The 20,807-nt window shown below is 41.5% G+C and overlaps 1 protein-coding gene across 1 annotated transcript in view; it reads right to left on the bottom strand.

The window, feature by feature from the left end:
• Positions 1 to 9,058: 9,058 nt before the first annotated feature.
• hs3st4 (heparan sulfate (glucosamine) 3-O-sulfotransferase 4) overlaps positions 9,059 to 20,807 on the bottom strand; it is a 76,935-nt gene continuing 65,186 nt past the window's right edge. Inside the window, exon 3 of the mRNA XM_048992407.1 lies at positions 9,059 to 10,029. Coding sequence (XP_048848364.1) covers positions 9,396 to 10,029 — 634 coding nt within the window. The 3' untranslated portion in view covers positions 9,059 to 9,395. The remainder of the gene's footprint in view (positions 10,030 to 20,807) is intronic.

Below are 20,807 nucleotides of genomic sequence, written 5' to 3' on the forward strand. Positions count from 1 at the left end.
CCATTAATGTACAAAAATACAGTAGTATTTTATATTACATTTGAAGTAGAACAGTAAGAATAATGAATTTCTACAATGAAGTCCAATACCTACATTGCTTATAATACTAGAGTAACTGCTCTCCCAGTATGAAGTCACCTTGGAGCCAGTCCCAGATGTCAGAGCACAAAGCAGGGAAATGCCGTACGCTTATGCCAGCCACATAGCCCCACACTTTGGCCAATTCAGAAACATTAGTTCAAATAACTGCATATTTCTTGACTTATCTATAAACTGCACCCATAGGAAATCAGAGCAAACACAGACAGAATATAAAAACTTTACATGTGGGGGGGAGGCAGGATTCTAACTGACCCTACACTTGTGAGGCCAAAGGATATGAGGAGATGTTGCTGGTGAATTGATAAACAGTGATGTACTGGTGCTGTCAATCATGGCTCCTCAATGAACGGCACGGCTCCTGACAACAGTTAAAAAAAAAAAAAAAGGCTGAAGGTGGTGGATTTTCCATCAAAGGCTAAAAACAAACAGAGCAGCGAACTGAGACGTCGAATTTGCGTCAAATTCCTGCTGCATTTTATTCATGTGCAGGTAAATACAGAGAGAGACAGCGATAAAGGACATGTTTTCTGAAATATTTTTCATTGCAGTAGCCTTAATCTTAATAATAAGACCACGTAAAATCGACGGCTTGAAATCGAGTAATTCTGGAAGTCACGCGATCCGTCTTCGTTTGAAGTCGAAGCTTGAAGAACTGACCGGGAAGCTACGTCTCGAGTGAGGCTTCATGTTTACATCGTGTTGCATTTAATGCGTCGCCGTCGTGGCAAACAGGCTTACAGTAAGTGATGTAGAACCTCAGTCATCTCTGCCTCCAGTGCATACAGTCATGTTTTACTCAATGTATAACAGCAGCTCACATCTTTTGTCGATGAAGGCAGATCTATAAACCGGGTCTGAAGTGAAAAGTCAATAAAAAAATCAGCAGGCATGGTAATACGCATCATTTGTACAATACTATTCCATTGGCCTTTGCAGTAATTGGTATTTTACAGCAATTTAAAGTGGAAAGGACTTTTACAATTGCCTTGAATGAAGGTAAGGCAGAAAATGGAAGACCTTTGGGCCCAACCTTGTCAGGCATAGATCACATTAATGCTCCCAATTCCTCCACAAAGCATCACGATGTTTCACAAGAGCCTGTGGTTTCCTTGAACTGTACATTTGTGGAGATCCGTTTTTTTTACAGTCAATTCTTCTGTAATATTTAGTTAGCGAAAATGTGTTCTGTGTTCATCAATATGAATAATAACAAGGTTACATAAACGTCCAATGGATGTGAATGTACTAGGAAGAGAATTTTAAATTGTGTATGACCAAGTGGTAGAGTAGCTCAGCAGGTAGCTGCACTGTATTTTGAGGGTTATATGTTCGAATCCTGCCACTGTCTTTGTGGAATTTGCTTGTGTGCTGCGTGGGTTTCCACAGAGTACTGCATTTTCTCCCATCAATCCAAAGAGAAATTGCCTTTGGTTTCTTTGAGTATAATTCAGCCCTGTGGTGGCCTGTTGTGGGGCGGCATGGTGGTGCAGTGGTTAGCACTGTTGCCTCACACCTCTGGGACCCGGGTTCGAGTCTCCGCCTGGGTCACATGTGTGTGGAGTTTGCATGTTCTCTCCATGTCGTCGTGGGGTTTCCTGCAGATACACCAGTTTCCCCCCATAGTCCAAAAACATGCTGAGGCTAATTGGAGTTGCTAAATTGCCCGTAGGTGTGCATGTGTGAGTGAATGGTTTGTGAGTGTGCCCTGCGATGGGCTGGCCCCCCCTCCTGCGTTGTTCCCTGCCTCGTGCCCATTGCTTCCGGGATAGGCTCCGGACCCCCCGCGACCCAGTAGGATAAGTGGTTTGGAAAATGGATGGATGGGTGGCCTGTAGTGCCAGACCCTTCTTAGCATTGGCTTCATGCTTATTGTAAGAAATGGCTGTGAGAAACAGGTAGCCTTTTTAAACTGTGTGTCTGAATACGTGTGCATGAATGTGACCTGCGTCGAGGTGGCACCCTGTCCAGGATGTACCCCAACCTGGTGCCCTGTGCTGCCTGGGGAAGCCTCTAGCCCCTCCTGTGACCCCGATGAGGATAAACGATGGATGGATGAAGTGTTGAACTAAACTTAAACTACAGGTCTTTAGGTTAGAGGAGGAGGCAAGGTTATTGAAGACAAACAAGGATACAAAATACAAATTGATAAGGCTATGAATTATCCATGCATTACTATGGGTCAAACAAATTGATTCAGTATCTGGTAAAGCAGTATACTCTGCACTCATGCAAAAAATTGTGGGATATCAATCTCTAAGCGAAATTTCCTTTCGTTAAACACGCAGAGCCTGTATGCCGATCCGTGAGCAACGGTCCTCTGCCCACCCGCCCTCTGGCATGTCTCCCCCTACGGACATCAACATGGCTCTTTTGTTCTCTCTGCTGCTTTTGTTAAACTCCTCTGTTCCTGTCCACAAATAAAGTCCCCCCCCCCCCCCCCATCCCCCGCATTTGTAGTCTCAGGGGGCCATGGGCGACACCACCATTAAATCTAAGAGAGACATGTCCCCCTCACATTTCATAATTATTTGTTTGGACTCCCCCACATTTAACATAAAATATTAGTTTTATGCTAGTGTGCCCCCCCCCCCCCCCCCCCCCACATTTATAATGCTTCTGACGCCTCTGCAGGAAGCACAAGTCTCCTTACTTAGGATACTATTTCAAATAGAAATGTAGTTAATATTATAGCTTTCACTGAATGTTTGTCCCAAAAAAAAAAAACATACAATTTGAGGGCCTTTAGTGCACGTGGCTCTTATGGGAATGGGAGATGCCACTCTGATTGGTTTATAGCATGTTTCACCCCAAACATACCCATGACTAATTACAATTTCATAACCACTGGGGAGAAGGACTCGGAGGGCAAGGTGGAGAAACAGAAAGAGTTTTATTGAATTTCATAAAACAAGTGGGGTGGCATGGTGGTGCAGTAGTTAGCACTGTCGCCTCACACCTCTGGGACCCGGGTTCGAGTCTCCGCCTGGGTCACATGTGTGTGGAGTTTGCATGTTCTCCCCATGTCGTCGTGGGGTTTCCTCTGGGTATTCCGGTTTCCCCCCACAGTCCAAAAACATGCTGAGGCTAATTGGACCTGCTAAATTGCCCGTTGGTGTGCATGTGTGAGTGAATGGTGTGAGTGTGCCCTGCAATGGGCTGGCCCCCCATCCTGGGTTGTTCCCTGCCTCATGCCCATTGCTTCCGGGATAGGCTCCGGACCCCCCGCAACCCAATAGGATAAGCGGTTTGGAAAATGGATGGATGGATGGATTGATAAACCAAGACTGGAAATAAATGGGATAAAAATGGGAGTACTGGGTGCAGGCAACAAAATAGTTCAGCATCAATTACCAGACTAATGATGGACTATCAATGGGAGAAAGGAAATACTTTAATACATAGACTAATAAGGGCCACAAGCATCAGGCATGACCATGTGAGGGAGGAGACAGGAGGGTCAGGTGGACGTGGTGGGCAGGACGTGACATACGACAAGACTTAGTGCAACTCTATTGGACGGGATGCCGGTGCGGCAGAGGGCGGGCAGACCGGGGTGCACCCTGGACAAAAGCAAGACTGAATGCAAGATCATCATTGGAGGTAAGATTCAGCAATGCTGCCTATTGAGCTTTGGTACGGTCCTGTAACACAATATTTTCAGATACTTTTCCCAGCAGATCTAAGTCCATGAAACATATTTCAGGTCACGCATGGCCGAGAGAATCAATGAATGTCTAAGTGAGCCCCTTCTGAAGCAATTGAGAAATTTGTGGATTGATTGTGAGATTAAATTTAATGAGGATGTGAATGAAGGCCATGCAGTAAGTCCATAACATACTGAGTTCAATAGTTGCCGTTAGTATGATGTTCACTGATGAAATACCTCTCTGCAAATCACTTATCAAATGCCCATTATTGTAGAGACTGCAGAGACAGGCAATCGTCTTGTGTGTCTCATCTATTTCCTAAATAGGACGTCATGTCCTTTTATTGAGGTTCAGATCTGATATCACTGATCTAGGTTCAAAGCTGATATCTGAATTGTACAGTTCTGGCACTTTTTTGCAGTTTAGTACTTGTTTTGCAACACATACACACACACACACACACTTTAAAATTTTGTCAATAAAGCACAAAGCAAGGAATAGAGACATCGGTAAACCTTTCAGTGAACTACGGGAACACAGCTGCAGGTCTTCTGCCTGGAGGACTTTGTCTTTCACAGAGTGTGTCTGAACACTCAGCGCTGCCTGTGGTAGGGTGCTGACTGCAAGGGCACGTGCGTCAGCCACTACGGCTGGATTCAAGTGCTGAGCTGATATGGAAAGAGCCAAGGACAAGCCCATAAATCAAAGCAAGACAGGGAGAGCAGCAAACAGAATCGAGGATACTCAAGAAAGCCAGAACAAATCAAGGAAGAAGGGCAGACAGAGAGCCCAGGCCAAAATGCCCATGTGGAGCAAACAAGGAAACAATCACTAGAGACTGATTGACTGATCGATTGATCATTTGACTGTTGAGGGAGCATGCCCATGTGAGTGAGCATGCCCATGTGAGTGAGCATGTCCATGTAGCATGTGTGCTGAAATGGAGAGCATGTGGCAGTTTGTCGTCTATGCTCTTGAGCATGTGAACTCAGGATTACTCTACATCTTCTTCTGAGACGGTACATTTGTCAGCTTACTGAGGGCCTGTGCTTCTCAATCTGCATTATCGATGGGTCAATTTAAGACTATGAATACCATATTGATTTTGGCAGTTTGCTACTATTATTCATACCACGTAACTTCTTTATATGAACGCTTATTCATGTGTGCATATTTTTTATCAGGTTTTAAACGGATAACGTCAAGTGACTTGCAGAATACATAAAATACAAACAAGTAAATGGTTCATGTTAAAGGAGATAATCACAGTATGTCTTCCTGTATAGTACTTTTAATGTAATGTAGAATACATGATGTATTAATTACATGTACTAATTCATGTCATCAGACTAGCATATTTCACTGTCTTTTCAAATTATGATAAATGCTAGGAAAATTTAGCCACATCTGTCCACATCTGTCCACATCTATCCACACATCGTTATGTAAAGATAACTGCGGATCTTGTGCCCTGAATGCAAAATAACTAATCAAATACCATACAATGTAATGGATTGCAATTGTAGTTGCACAAAGCACATTTATGCAAGTACCTATAGTTTCTTGGACTGGGGAACATTTATAATCCACAAAAGTGCATCTGTAAAACCTCATTCCAATAAGGCTACACTGTAAAAAAAATTCTGTAAAGTAACAGAAATTTCACTGTATATTTTACAGTTTTTTTTTGGCGCCCCAGCTGCCGGAATATTACCGCTTTTTAACGTTTTTTTTTTTTTACAGTGTACAAAAAATTATTTCCATTTGCATAACTCAACTAAAAACGTTTTAATGAAATATGTTACATATTATCAGATCAGTAATCCATTGGAGGGACCTGGAACATCAACATAAATGGTGTACAAAGTAGTGCAGTGAAATGATGAGCTATAAGGTCACTCTTAGCTGGGCTGGTGACTGTCCAGGTCTGACTGGCCATGATTGGGAATGATTAACATGGATTCTAAAGATCAACTTTGCATATATATATATATATATATATATATATATATATATATATATATATATATATACACAAAAACATATGCTGTATAATAAAAGTTAGTAAATGTCTCTGCAGTCTTATTTTATAGAATTAGACATCATAATTTCTTGGAAGTGACAAATAAAAAAATTCTTGGGGATATTGGTTTTGTGTCTTCTTAAGAAAAGCCAGAGTCATGTCAGACCTCTACTCAGGGCACATTTAGATGACAATATACATGCTATTCTTTCAAACCCATTTTAAAAATGACCTTTTTATTGTATTTTGTAGTGGTAATTATAAATAGGACTTAAATATCCATCCATTCAAGGGTGTAGCTTTCGGTATGTAAGGTAGGGACATGTCGAGTGAGCCTAATCCAGAAGGCTCCAACCTATCGCAAACATAATAAAATATATTGCATATAAATAAGTTAATCAAAAGGCATTTACCCCAACAGCCTATTGGTTAAACCCTCCAATGGCTTTAAATAAATTTAGTGTTTATGTATAAGTATATAATTAATAATAATAGATGGTGTGCTGGTTCAGAGAATTCCTACAGAGCTGTGACCTGCTGTGTGTGTGTTCTCCAGGTGCTCGGGTGATGCCTCTAAATCGCTCATGGTATCTTACTGTGTGTATGTTCCCCAGGTGCTCGGGTGACGCCTCTAAATCACTCATGATATCTTACTGTGTGTATGTTTTCCAGGTGCTCGGGTGATGCCTATAAATTGCCCATGGTATCTTACTGTGTGTATGTACTCCAGGTGCTCGGGTGATGCCTATAAATTGCCCATGGTATCTTACTGTGTGTATGTTCTCCAGGTGCTCGAGTGACACCTATAAATTGCCTATGTTATCTTACTGTGTGGATGTTCTCCAGGTGCTCAGGTGACGCCTATAAATTGCCCATGGTATCTTACTGTGTGTATGTTCTCCAGGTGCTCGAGTGACACCTATAAATTGCCCATGGTATCTTACTGTGTGTATGTTCTCCAGGTGCTCGAGTGACACCTATAAATTGCCTATGTTATCTTACTGTGTGGATGTTCTCCAGGTGCTCAGGTGACGCCTATAAATTGCCCATGGTATCTTACTGTGTGGATGTTCTCCAGGTGCTCGAGTGATGCCTATAAATTGCCTATGTTATCTTACTGTGTGTATGTACTCCAGGTGCTCGGGTGACGCCTCTAAATCGCTCATGATATCTTACTGTGTAAATGTTCCCCAGGTGCTTGGGTGACGCCTCTAAATCGCTCATGATATCTTACTGTGTGAATGTTCTCCAGGTGCTCAGGTGACGCCTATAAATTGCCCATGGTATCTTACTGTGTGTATGTTCCCCAGGTGCTTGGGTGATGCCTATAAATTGCCCATGGTATCTTACTGTGTGTATGTACTCCAGGTGCTCGGGTGATGCCTATAAATTGCCCATGGTATCTTACTGTGTATGTTCTCCAGGTGCTTGGGTGACGCCTATAAATTGCCCATAGTTTCTTACTGTGTGTATGTTTCCCAGGTGCTTGGGTGATGCCTATAAATTGCCCATGGTATCTTACTGTGTGTATGTTCCCCAGGTGCTTGGGTGATGCCTATAAATTGCCCATGGTATCTTACTGTGTGTATGTTCTCCAGGTGCTCGAGTGACGCCTATAAATTGCCCATGGTATATTACTGTGTGTATGTTCTCCAGGTGTTTGGGTGACGCCTATAAATTGCCCATAGTTTCTTACTGTGCGCATTTGCAGTACAGTACACTGCAGGTATAATACCAGCTCTTTTTAACAAAGGCGTTTTGTGTTGTGTCAAAAAAACAAACAAACAAAAAACCAATTAGAGTCAGAGCAATAAATACAATGATACAACAGCAGGGTGAAATGATTGGTTGGATCACTGCCACTCAGCAACTTAGCCGGGCAATTTCGAGACTGAAGTCACATGAGGCCCAGAAGTGCTAGTGTTCCTTAAAATAATTACTCAGAAGCACCTCTGAGATACATTTTAAAGATGCAATTGAAAAATCCTCATTTAATTTTTATTTGATTTGTGTCAAAAGAGAATGAGAGACTGTTAATTACTTTTTTGAAAAGCTCTCATTTGATTTCTCCTGCCCAGTTCCCATTTCCTAAGTTTGCCGCCTTATCTCCTAAGGACAGATAGCGCGGTGTTACCCACAGAATAAAAATAATGTACAGCGCCGGCTCGACTTTCAACACACAAAAAAAGTGTGTGTCTGCGGTGTCAAGACATGCTAACTGTTAGCCACGTTAGCCACAAGGAGCGTGTGCTGCTATAACAGCATTTGCTTCTTTAAATTCTTTATCAGTAGCTTCCCAGTTTCACCTTCCTATCCACACGAAATGTTGTTAAATTGAGAAGAACGTTCAGGTTATTGTAATATATGTATATATGTGCACACATGCAGAAGAGAACGAAATAAGAGACTCCATTCTGTATACTGTATTAGCTCTTTATTTAAGCAGCTGATGGTTACTGGGACTGTAGCCAGCATTTGTGGAGGGTATCCTTGGTGTGAATATTCTTCAAACTTGTGAAATGAACAGTTCATCCTCTGCCGTTACGTTTACAAGAGAAAAGAAAATGTCGCTGATAAATTGGGAAACTTCACGTTAAAGTCCTTCACTTACTTCTGACGTCTATTTCGGGTGTAAAACAAATGCTGGAAACCCCTTCAAAGGTGTGATACGTCTGTCTATATGGATAATAGTACAATCCATTACCCCTCTGTAAAAAAATATTTTGATAGCTTTTGTAACTTCACCATCGGTATTTTAATTATTGTTATTATTATTGTTATTAGAGCATCAAACTTGTGCTAACATGTTAAGCAGCAGGCCGGTGCCGTCCTGTGTGAAAGACTGACAAGCCCTGAGCCCAAAAGGCCCGTCAGTTTTCTATGGCTCAAACCGCGGCACCAGAAGCAGCACCGTGTGGCACGTCGAGCTGAGTCCGTTCAAATGCTGAACATTAGGCTGATTGTCGCGATTGGTGAGGGACTCTGACATAATGTGATGCATTATTTTCTTATACACAAGTTTGCTTTACATTGCAGCAGTGAAATGCTCCCAAAAATGTACTGAACAAATGAACCGTCATAATATGAGATATTAAACTGGCTTTGCTGATAAACATATGGCAAATGTGTATCAAAATACTGACAATCATAAAGTGAAATGTGTGGGAGTATTAATCAAGGAGCGATTACCTTGATTACTCCATCCGGTATTTGTCCTCTGGTGCCTTTCTTCATTAATTCAGGAACAGTGAACTTACACAACAACTGAATTTTATGTACAGTATTCCAGTAGCAAATCACATACATTATTAAGGACACTTAATTATTTGCATGCACTGTTGCAGGCTGTTTGCCTTAATTTATATATCAACTCTTTATTTAAAAAAAGAGAGAGAAGCAAAATCATGTCCAGTTTACAAATGAAAAATATATTTTGTGTATAGTATGTACATCATGATTGCACAAACACCTACAGCATTGGGTCAGATGAGATCAGTAATGTCATTGGTTGAGTCGCAATGAAAGCTATGAGGTCTGACATAAGACACTCTCACATCATTTAACGAGAGACAGCTGGTGCGTCCGCCTGCAGAGGAGCCTCTTAGCTGGAGAGAAGTGTCCTCTCACTGGGTCTCCATCTGCTCCCACTGAAAGTTCTGTCCCGTCATTTGGTAAAACATCATATTATAGGGCTTGTAAAATTTGTGCAACCGTCGTATTACATCAGGGTCTATTTTGGGATGAGTCCTGCCCTTGGATTTACCCAGACACCTGGGGGTGCTGCTGTCTTCTGGCTTTTTCAGACACGGAAAGCCCTTGGTTTTGTTGAAGTAGAAGTGCTTATCCGTGACGATGCGTTTGAGCCCCAGGAAATCCTGAACTTTGGCCATCTCTCCCGCTGGGTCAACGATGAGCTGCTCACCGCTGACAAAGTGCATCTGCGAGAGTGGAAAGTACTGCAGCCAGCTCTCCAGGTGTAGGGCATAGATGCCTATGCGCAGGGCGCTCCACGAGGCATCGATCAGCCCCAGGGTCCGGTTCTTAAAGGCCAGAACCTCGAAGGTTGGGATCTCTGGCTTTTTGGACAGAGTCTGGGTGTAGTCCGAGATGGCCCTGGTCACCGGGTTGCGAACGACGATGATCAGCTTGATGTCTCTAGCCATGGCATGGATGCGCTTGGGGGCGTTGTTGGTGACAAAATAGCTAGGCGTTTTCTCCATGGTGATCTGACCCTCCAGTGTGGAGGGCATCAGGTCCCTGGAGGAGACAGAGAGCAGCACAGACCTGTAATAAGCACGCGAATGCAGTCCTATAACCAGCTTGAAAATGCATGCAGTGCAAAAATAGGAATACATGGAGATGGTTGCATATAACTCAATGAAAAGCATGTAACTGCTAGAGTAATACATGGAACAACAGCTGAGAGAACAGCCAAAGGAGCAGATTTCTTGTTGCTTAAGTTGAGTCCATCTTTGTGAATCCAGAGGCAGTACTAGGGAATCTCAATAAAGATTTCACTGCATATAGTTATGGCTTCATTGCCTTTAAGGGAACATACTCCATCCGCCGGTGCTATGAAACGCCTGCTGCACCATTGCTCTCAATATCAGACACTCTCCCTTTTCCCTCCTTCGCTGAATGGCGCGGCTATCAAAAGGTATCAAGCGTTTCATTGTAAGATATCCTCTAAGCATTTGCACTTGAAGAAACTATTCTGACCCTCACACATTCTCTGCGTTGGAAACAAGAAATAATTACTTTGACCATCAAACTGACTGTTGTCCATCTTTGAAGCAAACCAGTCACAGTATATTATACATATATTACCAAACAAAAGCTATTACTCTGAGCTGCTGGGTTTGGGTGGTAGTAATTGTTTTGGCAGTGCAGGTCGCAGCTGATATTGATGTAATTTCTATTTTTGTTTTTGTTTCAAACATGGAATTGATGTTGAGTAATAAGCTATATCCCTTGCTTCTCAATTATTCCAGGAGAAAAAAAAAATCAATGAACAATGATGAATTGCTGCTGTCTAGAAAGATCGCTTAATTATTTCTCTTTCATTAAACTGACCACACAGCACACAGGGCCTATAAGCTGCTGAAAAATAATACATATATATATATATATATATATATATATATATATATATATATATATATATATACATGATGCAGACCATCCACCTCAGTTTGTCAAGAAATAATTTATGGTGTTTGTGCCCTAATTGGAAAGGACTGACATCTCAGTTGGTTCATCTTACAGTTCTGACTGAAAATCTGCAGTTGAGCAAACTTTCCACTCGATGGGGCCCAAAATCATTGTTATCAATCCGGTTACAGATAAGAGCAGATCTTTCAATGGAAATTTTAAAGAAGTGGGATGAAGACCCTGAATCATTTCCTTGAAGGCTCGTCACAGGGGATGAAACATGGCTTTTTCAGTATGATCCTGAGGACAAAGCACAATCAAAACAATGGCTACCAAGTAGGGGAAGTGGTTCAGTCAAAGCAAAAGACCGGCCAGGTGCAAGGTCTTGGTTACATTGTTTGAAACTGTGAGATGCTCAAGACATTTTTCTTGTTGAATTTCGGGAGGACCAAAGAGCTAAAACATCTGCTTATTATGAGACGTTTTGAGAAAGTTAGGCAAAGCTTTAGCAGAAAGACGCCCAGGAAAGCTTCACCAGAGAGTCCTGCTCCGCCATGACAGTGCAAGGGCAGTTTTGCGAGAGTTTCGATGGTAAATCATTAGGCATCCACCACGCAGCCCTGACTTGGCTCCTGCTGCCTTCTTTTTGTTTCCTAATCTTAAACATTTTAAGGGCACTCAGTTTTCTTCAGTTGATAATGTAAAAAATCCTACACTGGCATGGTTAAAGCCCCAAAACCCTCAGGTCTTTTGGGATGGACTTAATGGCTGGTATCATCACTTACAAAAGTGTCCCGGCCTTGATGGAGCTTAGATTGAAAAATGAAACGTATATATCTTTCAGTGTTCTTTTTAAATGTCATTTTCCCATGAAGCCCCCTCTTAGATAGGTAGATAGACACAGACAGACTGAAAGACAGACAATAAAAGTGCCTTTAATCTGCATTTATCACTCAGATTAAATGATTCATGTTGTTGTTATACCTTCAAGGTCTTTAGCAGCACGACGTTCAAAGGCAGTTTGTGACATAATATTCTGTTGTACCTGAAGACTAGCAAGTCACACCAAGCACAGACTGGTTCACAATAAATCACCTTGCTACTGCATACATAACAGGTACTTCGAGGCTATTCATAAACTCTAAAATGTCCCTACTGTAGTGTAGAATTATACAATATAGATGGAGTCACTGAGTAATTCAGTGTGGGCGTAGAAATAAATCCATTTGACACTACAGGTTTAGAAGGGCTTTAAATTAAATAGACATTTTATCTTTGTAATCCATGGCTTATATTATATGGATTTTTCATTATTTGTGAAGAGTGTTTGCTTGTTGGTTAGCACTGTGGCCTCATGCCTTCGGACTTGTTTCCTCAGTTCTTAGCCAAACTGCTGCATGTGTGCTGCTCACTTCTGGTTCAGTGTCTCCGCCTCCATCTGAAAACAACGTGTGTTCCCTTGTTTCTGCCCTGATTTTCCAGGGATAGATTGCAGGCCCTCTACAAGTATAGGTACCCTGGAATTCTTCCCTTTGCCTCCCCCATCTTGCTCTCTGTAGCATGGGGGGTCGCAGCACAGGGTCAGCCAATGGGTGGTGCCCCCGGAGCTGAGGGTTAAGGGCTTTGTGCTGTTCTGCCAAGGCCGAGGTCTCAGTCGGTGACCTTCTGTTCAGTTCTCCTCTGGATGGATGGAGTGAGTTTATTTTAAGCTGCGAAACCTCGTTTTTATTTTCCATAACCGGAGACATTTCTGCTCGGCCTAGAATCAGATGTGACCAAGCTTGATGTGAAGTGGGATGCCCTATTCTTGATCCCCTAAAATGTGAAGGAAAACCTTCATTCCTATGTATCTTCTGTGCCAGAATGCCATTCACTGCCTGTGCATTCTGGGTCAAATGACAGCTGAAATAATCTTCCCTCGCCGAGATGCCGACCTCAGTTGCTTAAGTTGCCCCGGAACTGAAGCTGTTTTAACATCATGAATAAAATTCAATCGCAAGCCATCATGAAAAACTAAATCACAAGATCTTATTTTGCTTATTATGTTATAAAGCTACATTTAAAGTCGACAATGGCAAAATTTCCCATGACTTTAGAAAGCAGAAGGGATCTTTGCTTTATGATAAAGACATGATAAAGAATTCTTACAGATTCAATGTAACTCATTAGGAGTGTAAATAGGGAAAAATGATAAATAGAAAAATAAGTCGGACAACAGTAATATATTTATCTTTGATTTGAGGTCAACCTCATTTTTAGGTGTGAAAGCCATTAGCCAGCAATCGGGCACTCTTCAGATATCAGAAAAAAACAGGCTTCTGCTGTGTATTTACATTATGGGAACTTCTAAGCTGTCTTCTGCAGGTGCTGAAGACCTTTCGAGATGTGGCTGAACAGACGTTACTAAATTACAGTAATTATGTCCTGATGTATGTGTAGTGGGATACTGGATAGTTTTTCAAACCACAAAATCTCTTTTGCATGTTGCATTTCCTTCAAGGTTCAATGATGTTTCAAGCTAGGTTTTTAACTTGATCTTGGTGTTCATGAAAGCATTCTTGGACTTATTTATCTGGACATGTGGGGACATTTACATCCGAGAGTATGGGAACATCAATAGGGAACAGTGTTTACACACAGGGTGCAACTGATCCTCTAAAATGACCTGATGTTTCTTGAGTGTTAGAGCGATCATCTGACCTAACGAATCCCAGGAGACAACTATCCATACCAACACAGTTGTGGGCTGAAAGCATCCTGTGGCTTCATCCAAATGTAAACCTCTCAGAATCACGCATCACTGTCTCCTTTGCAAGTAGGTCCAGGTTTGTACAACCTACAGCAGGTCAGGCACTTTTGTGCATGAGCTCAACAGGCGGCTTCCCTGCGGTAGAACCTCCCTGAACAGCCGCTCTGCGAAGCTCACGATGGACAGGGTTTTCTGAGGATGCCGAAGTTCTGCCTTTTTCCGAGGTGCTGCTTCATAGCTCAGAGCTTTGCTGAGCTTCAGCTTCTGTCTACTGATCCTCTTTCCCGATGCAAGTCAGCAAAAGTGACCCCTGCAAAGCTTCCCCTTGATGTTGTAGTTTTTGTGACTCATGCGCCAGTTACATTGTTTAGAAAACAAATGCATAATAATGTATGTTATGCATATCCTCCGTCCTAATATTTCAATCTTAATTGTCTTCCAATTGTAGCCCATCTACTGCCTTTCTGGACATGAAAAATCCACGAATCTCCTGATAGATTCCTGATAGATAAAATTATTTTAAGAGGTTTAAAACCAATAATAAAACAGAAATCAAGATTTTCACTAGCCTATACAGTATATAAAGCCATCCATCAATCCACCTTCCACACCACCATTCCTGTACAAGGTCAGAGTGACTAGAATGGATATATAAAATGCAGAATAATAAAATAAGGCCACTTTGATCCTGTTATTAAACTATAGATATGTACCTTGTATTTAAAGAGTCAGCTATCTGTTTCTTTCATCGTGCAAGACATTGAAAAAAAATGAAACTGCAATTAATTATCTCACTGTTTTTCGGTCCAAATGTTACATAAGTGAAAGACAAATTGTTATCCAAGATCCTGTCACTAAAAAGCCAGACCCCTTCATATATCTCCTCCTCCTCCAGAGATGGTGGTACTCCAGCTCCAAGCTGGCTGCATTGCCCGTGCAATTAATTAACTGGGAGCTGGGAATGCTGCCCGAAGAAAAGCCCAAACAGCTTTAAAATGAAGGCACTCTATGAATATTGATAATACAGAGTCTGACCCTTAAAACATAAATAATCAATTTAAACATACTGAAAGATAAACTGATTGTAGCATTTAGCGAGTTGTTTGATCAAAGCCGGAAGTTTTATCAGACCTACATATCTGGATCTACATATCTTTACAAAGAGCAGATCAGTAGTGAAACTCCTAATTAAATTTAATTGATTTTAATTTGTGTAGAATTCCTCCTCTTATCAACTGCAATACTAACAAACCAGACTTTTTTTATGGAAAACATAGTAAACATTACAAAGCATTATCATATATATCAGATTATTATATTTACATATCCTAAACAGGATTAGTTGATTCTCTTCCAGTGTTTTCATTTACAGGAAAAATAGACAGTTCTTAATTCATTACAAAACAAATCAATCTTGAAAATGTTCATCTATATTTAAAACTGACTCCTGTCTGTATTCAGGGTATATTGTGTTCACTGCAATGATTCCAGTAAGAAATTCTAACAGTTTGGCCCTAAGTTGTATTGCTGTAAAGCAAATTGGCACTGTGGATGCACGAATTTAATCTAAAGGTGTTAAATAATTTAAATTAATAAAAGCCTGCTGCTCAAAATCAAGCCACAATTGTTGGACAAAAGTGTGTGCATCAATACCCTATTTTTGGGGAGGTCACAGCTGGCTGTGTGGATCCAAATGGAGGGATTCTGCATTCTGTCCGGAATCCTCATCTAATTCTGTCACTCAGGATATTGACAAGCACTGAACCCATTTGACCCCAAGCACTGAAGCCACGTGACCCCATGCAGTGTAGCCTGGCAGTTCGTCTACTTACCTCTCGATGCAGATTTTTGATGAAAGGCCATGAGTGATTATCACATGCAGCCATGATGAATAATGGAAGATAAACTAAATAAATGTGAAACCTACAATCGTAACAAAATGATGCAGTGTTGCTAAGTTATTCCCTTAATGCTATCAAAAGTGCAAAAACTGTAGGCTGCCACAGAATTTAATTACTGTATCTTCATGTCTTTCAAAGTTTGTTAGATTAGCCTTCAAAACTTAAACTCGTCCAAGCATTTGCAGTAACCCGCTAATATACCCATATGTTTTTACCCAACCACTAGCGTATTACAGTACGTTTAGCTAATCAATACCTCATCAAGTTATTAAGCCAATTAAGGTAATTAAGTGAGCTGGGGGTGACATTTAAAAAACACATGGAACTTCAGGGGCGCCCCTGAGGAGAGATTTCGGAAGCAAAGCAGTTTTGTTCTAGCAAATACAGACTCGCTACCCAGATAGACTCATGATTCTACATCCCATCTCATCCCCTTCGGTCAGCAAACCGACGCTGCTTGGCGCTCCCTCCACTATGTGAGAAGACTCACTCCACATGGTTCTCCTGTGTGGTTCCCTGCTGGTGGAATGAGTTGCTGAACCACATCCCATTATCTGACTCCCTCTTTACCTTCATGAAATGCCTCAACACTCATCTCTTGACGAATTCCTCTCTACTAATCTGATGCCTTTATACCTCCCCTGATGTTCTTTTGTTGCACTTCTTGTCCTTGAATAGTCTTCTTAGGTTCCTTCTTTGTTAGCCGTTGTTGTTGTTAGCTCCTGCTCCAGTACAGCTCACATGTGGACCTCAAAATGCATTGGAAACTCAGTCTAGCTGCACATATGCCTAATTGATTCTTAAAACATATTAAACTTATATCACAATCCTTGTAGGTCATCTGCAGACATACAATGTAGATTGTACCTGTAGATGTACAATATTATTTATAGGTTTATAGGTCACTTCTGACTGCCTGATTCACGTTGTCTGTTCACACAGATTTATAGACCTCTACTGACTGCCTGTTTCACGTTGTCTGTTCACACAGATTTATAGACCTCTTCTGACTGCCTGTTTCACATTGTCTGTTCACACAGGTTTATAGACCTCTTCTGACTTCCTGTTTCACATTTTCTGTTCACACAGGTTTATAGACCTCTTCTGACTGCCTGTTTCACATTGTCTGTTCACACGTGTTTATAGACCTCTACTGACTGCCTGTTTCACATTTTCTGTTCACACAGGTTTATAGACCTCTTCTGACTGCCTGTTTCACATTGTCTGTTCACACAGGTTTATAGACCTCTACTGACTGCCTGTTTCACATTGTCTGTTCACACAGGTTTATAGACCTCTTCTGACTTCCTGTTTCACATTTTCTGTTCACACAGGTTTATAGACCTCTACTGACTGCCTGATTCACGTTGTCTGTTCACACAAGTTTATAGACCTCTTCTGACTGCCTGTTTCACGTTGTCTGTTCACACAGGTTTATAGACCTCTACTGACTGCCTGTTTCACGTTGTCTGTTCACACAGGTTTATAGACCTCTACTGACTGTTTCACAACAATTTATGCTTATGACAATCCCCAAATTCCCAAACATGAATCCATTTCACTTTAAGCTTTAATGAAAGTTTTGAAGACCTTCCCCTATATCAGCTTTATTTAAGCACTTACATGAGCACTTGAAGTGAAGACTGTCAGATTTACATGAGCAAAATTGTAACGTAAAACTCAATGTAACAAGCCCTGGAACACATGCCTGAAGTGACCACAGATGCAAGCAAGAGACTGGACTGATCTATATACACTCCTTTAAAATTAGTGGCTGAATAACTCTGGCTAAAAGACATCTAAACCCATTGCAGGGCACACTCACACAGATGCACATCTATGGGCCATTTGGTAACTCCAATTAGCCTTAGTATGTTTTTGGGATGGGGAAGATCCTGAGGAAAACCCACGATGATACATGGAGAACTTGTGCATGTGGTGCAAGTTTGGGTGTTTGAAGCATTTTATTTTGAGAGAGACCAATTTTTGTGGTATTTTTCAAATGTGAGGTGCAGGATATAGTTATTATCTTTCACTTTGTAATTTTTTTTTATTTTTAACGTTTTTCATGTTCATGTGCAGTCACCTTTTGTAGCTTTGTAACTGCACCATTGACTTTAGTCATCACCATGGGGACAGACTTCACAATGATACACATGATCAAACCCCCCACCACACCAAGGGGTCATCACCATGGGGACAGAATATGATCAACCCCCCCCCCCCCCCCCCCCCCCACCACCACCACTTCCTAACCAGGGTTCATCACCATGGGCAATCCCGGCCAACATTTTAATTCTCCTCAATCGAAACACTTGATCATGGAGACATTTGCCAAAAAAAAACATTCAATTGTTCTTTGTTCTTTGTGATTTTTATATAATGAAATGTGTGAAATAAATTCTCTTTTTTGGCAGATACCATAAACTTTTGTCAATTTCTTTGAGGCAGATAATACTCAATAGATTTGAATAAATAAATCTCTGCATCATAAACAGATCAGTTCTGGTGGAAGAAGCTATTGCAGTGTTTCACGTAATAAAAGCTAACACTGCAGCTGCACCCTAGTGGTGAGGTAAGGAATTACAAGAGGAGGATTTCACATTTGTCAGACTTACCAGTCCTTACACTATGTTAATCCTTTGATCCCTTTGATATCCCTCCCCTTGCTTATTTTTTCTATTCAATGTCTGAGCTTTCTCTTAGGAACCCATTCATCTGCAAAGCCCCTATACGTAGCAGCCAGCAAGTCGTGCAGAAAGAAGCCGGGACCAGGGAAAGCCTGACAGGAAATGGTTAAGCTTCAACACCCTGCAACACACAGTGCAATGCAGGTGTAGCTCGATGACCTCATATGAGTTTGACTGTCAAAACGCTACAATCTGTAAAGGACAATTGAAACATGGGGATAGGGGCATGACAGACGCACACACTCAGATTTCTGTCCTCCTAAAACAAATATCTATAACATCTGGCCGTGGCAAATGGGCAGCTAAGAAGCACGTAATCATGTACAGAAGGCATAAGCTGCTCCATTAAAAGCTAAGCTGTGTTAGCTAAGCAATCTATGTAAATCCACACATGGGAGAGCTCATCTAGAGGGACGCAAAAACACATTCAGGAAGTGAGTTATTGTTTTGTTATATATATAATTTCAGCGGATTGAAGATTGATATCGTAACATGGAGTTTATATAACATCTTCATACAGTGTACATTCTGTTTGGTTATATCATGCCCTATGTGGCATTTCAGATTTATTCAGGTCTATTTTACATGTGATGTGTGCAGCCTGCTAGCGAACATCAGCGTTTAGATGCGTGTTTGTTCAGAACTAAGGTAAACAACATATTGATAACGAAGTATTTAGGCCACTAAATACTAAACCAGAGGCATCCTATACAGTTACAAAAGTATGTGTTTTGCCATGGAAAGTTTGCTGGCGGAGAGGTGAGCCAATCAGTCGCTTTCCAATTAGATTCATTAAGAGACTCAGACGACATTAAGGCAGAATTTCCGGAACGTAAGCTGGGGACATGCACCTCTCCTGGTGCTTATTCAAAGTAATGTTTCTATCAGAACAAGGTGCATCTATTAACTTTCCTTGTAATCAAAAGACAGAGGGAAAAAAATACACCTTAAATGCTTCCAGGGCTGAATTGGATTCCTGTCCCTAGACCATTAAAACCAATAAAAAGTTAACACAGTTCAGGCCAGCAATGCCACGCCATTCTGCACCAGTGTCTCCTTCTGTTAGCATGTTACCATGACAGAAATTCTGGACATACTTGCTGCAGTTACATACTAAACACCGAATAAACATATAAATCAGATAATGCTTTCAGGATGGGAAGGACCCAGAAGAGTAGCAGTTCTGTCAAAATAAGAAATTATGGATTCTATTTAGGGCTAAACTGTCTCTCACTCCGTTAGATGCCCTTCTTGAAGCTGGGCAGAGTTCGCTGAATACTAACACTGTTTCATTAATATTTTTTTGTCTTTCTATTTTCATTTATATTTGTTGGTCTTTTGGATCGAGCCACTTGATGTGGCAGGTCCAATTTCACTCGACTGGAGAATGTGACCCGCAAGTCTGTTATGACTGAAGAAATATCACACACTACTCCATATTCTCCACTCAGAGGTCCATCGAGCAGCACTGGAACTCAATATACTCTGCTGTCAACCCTTGGCCACAGTCACACAGGGTGCTGCGTCAACTTAACGCAATCGCGCCACATTTTCCACAGCTGCGGGACGCATCAGCAGGGAACGAGCTGCACACATGCTGACCGTTTCATCGATCAGAGTGTTGCATTAAGGGAGAGAGCGCTTCAAGCATAAATGCATGCAAGGTGATGCATTTCAGATCCACTGTGCAGATTAAATCATAAATCCTAAAAGCCAAATGGCACGCTTTAGGAGAAATGTGTCAAGCACAGCAGACAAAATACAGATGAGAAATACAATCCGCGTAGGGTCAGAATCCATTCCCTATGAGCCACTATAATTCCACAGGCAATATTTTCCCCAGACTGGTACCCAAGCTGAATGAGGTGGCCTTTGTGGACCATTGAGGTGCACTGAGGAACTTTAGCTACACAGATGGATCTCATTGACTGTGATGAAAAATGACCGTGAATCAGAGGTTAACTCAATGATGAAGGAGAGAGAGTATTTTTTTAGTCTCTGATGAAATGACCTATTTAACGCCACATTTCACAATGTTTGGGCATGTAAAAATAGCTACTGAAGAAAAATTTGGTCTGGATCTGCTGTGATTTATGATGAGCTGACTCACACGTCCAGGACTGTATCCCTGAACCGCCTATTTACATTTAACTGAAATGAAACACCTGTCAGCGCAGACAGAAAGCCAAATGACAGCAAGACCTGGCAGCATGCAATCTGGCTTTTCAGGCCCGATCCACAGCAGGTTCTCTCCATGAACATGTCCTTACATGGTCCGTGCAATTTCACTGGCTTGTAGTTCAGAGGGATGCAGAACAAAAAGCCATTAAAATCCAGTGGGTGTAGAAGAATGCAATGGAAGTCAAAGTTCTGATCCATGATCCTGCATGACAGCGATCCAGCGTCACAAGCCATTTCCTGACCATAAGTGATGTGCATCTTCAGCTACGGAAGGATAATCCCGGTGTTTAGCTCTGTGATGCACATCCACACCTTGAAAAAGGCTTGAAAAATCACGTTCTTAAGCAGTATTGCCGTTATCAC

This window comes from Brienomyrus brachyistius, chromosome 22, assembly GCF_023856365.1.
Source record: "Brienomyrus brachyistius isolate T26 chromosome 22, BBRACH_0.4, whole genome shotgun sequence".
In the NCBI taxonomy this organism is placed as follows: Eukaryota; Metazoa; Chordata; class Actinopteri; order Osteoglossiformes; family Mormyridae; genus Brienomyrus; species Brienomyrus brachyistius.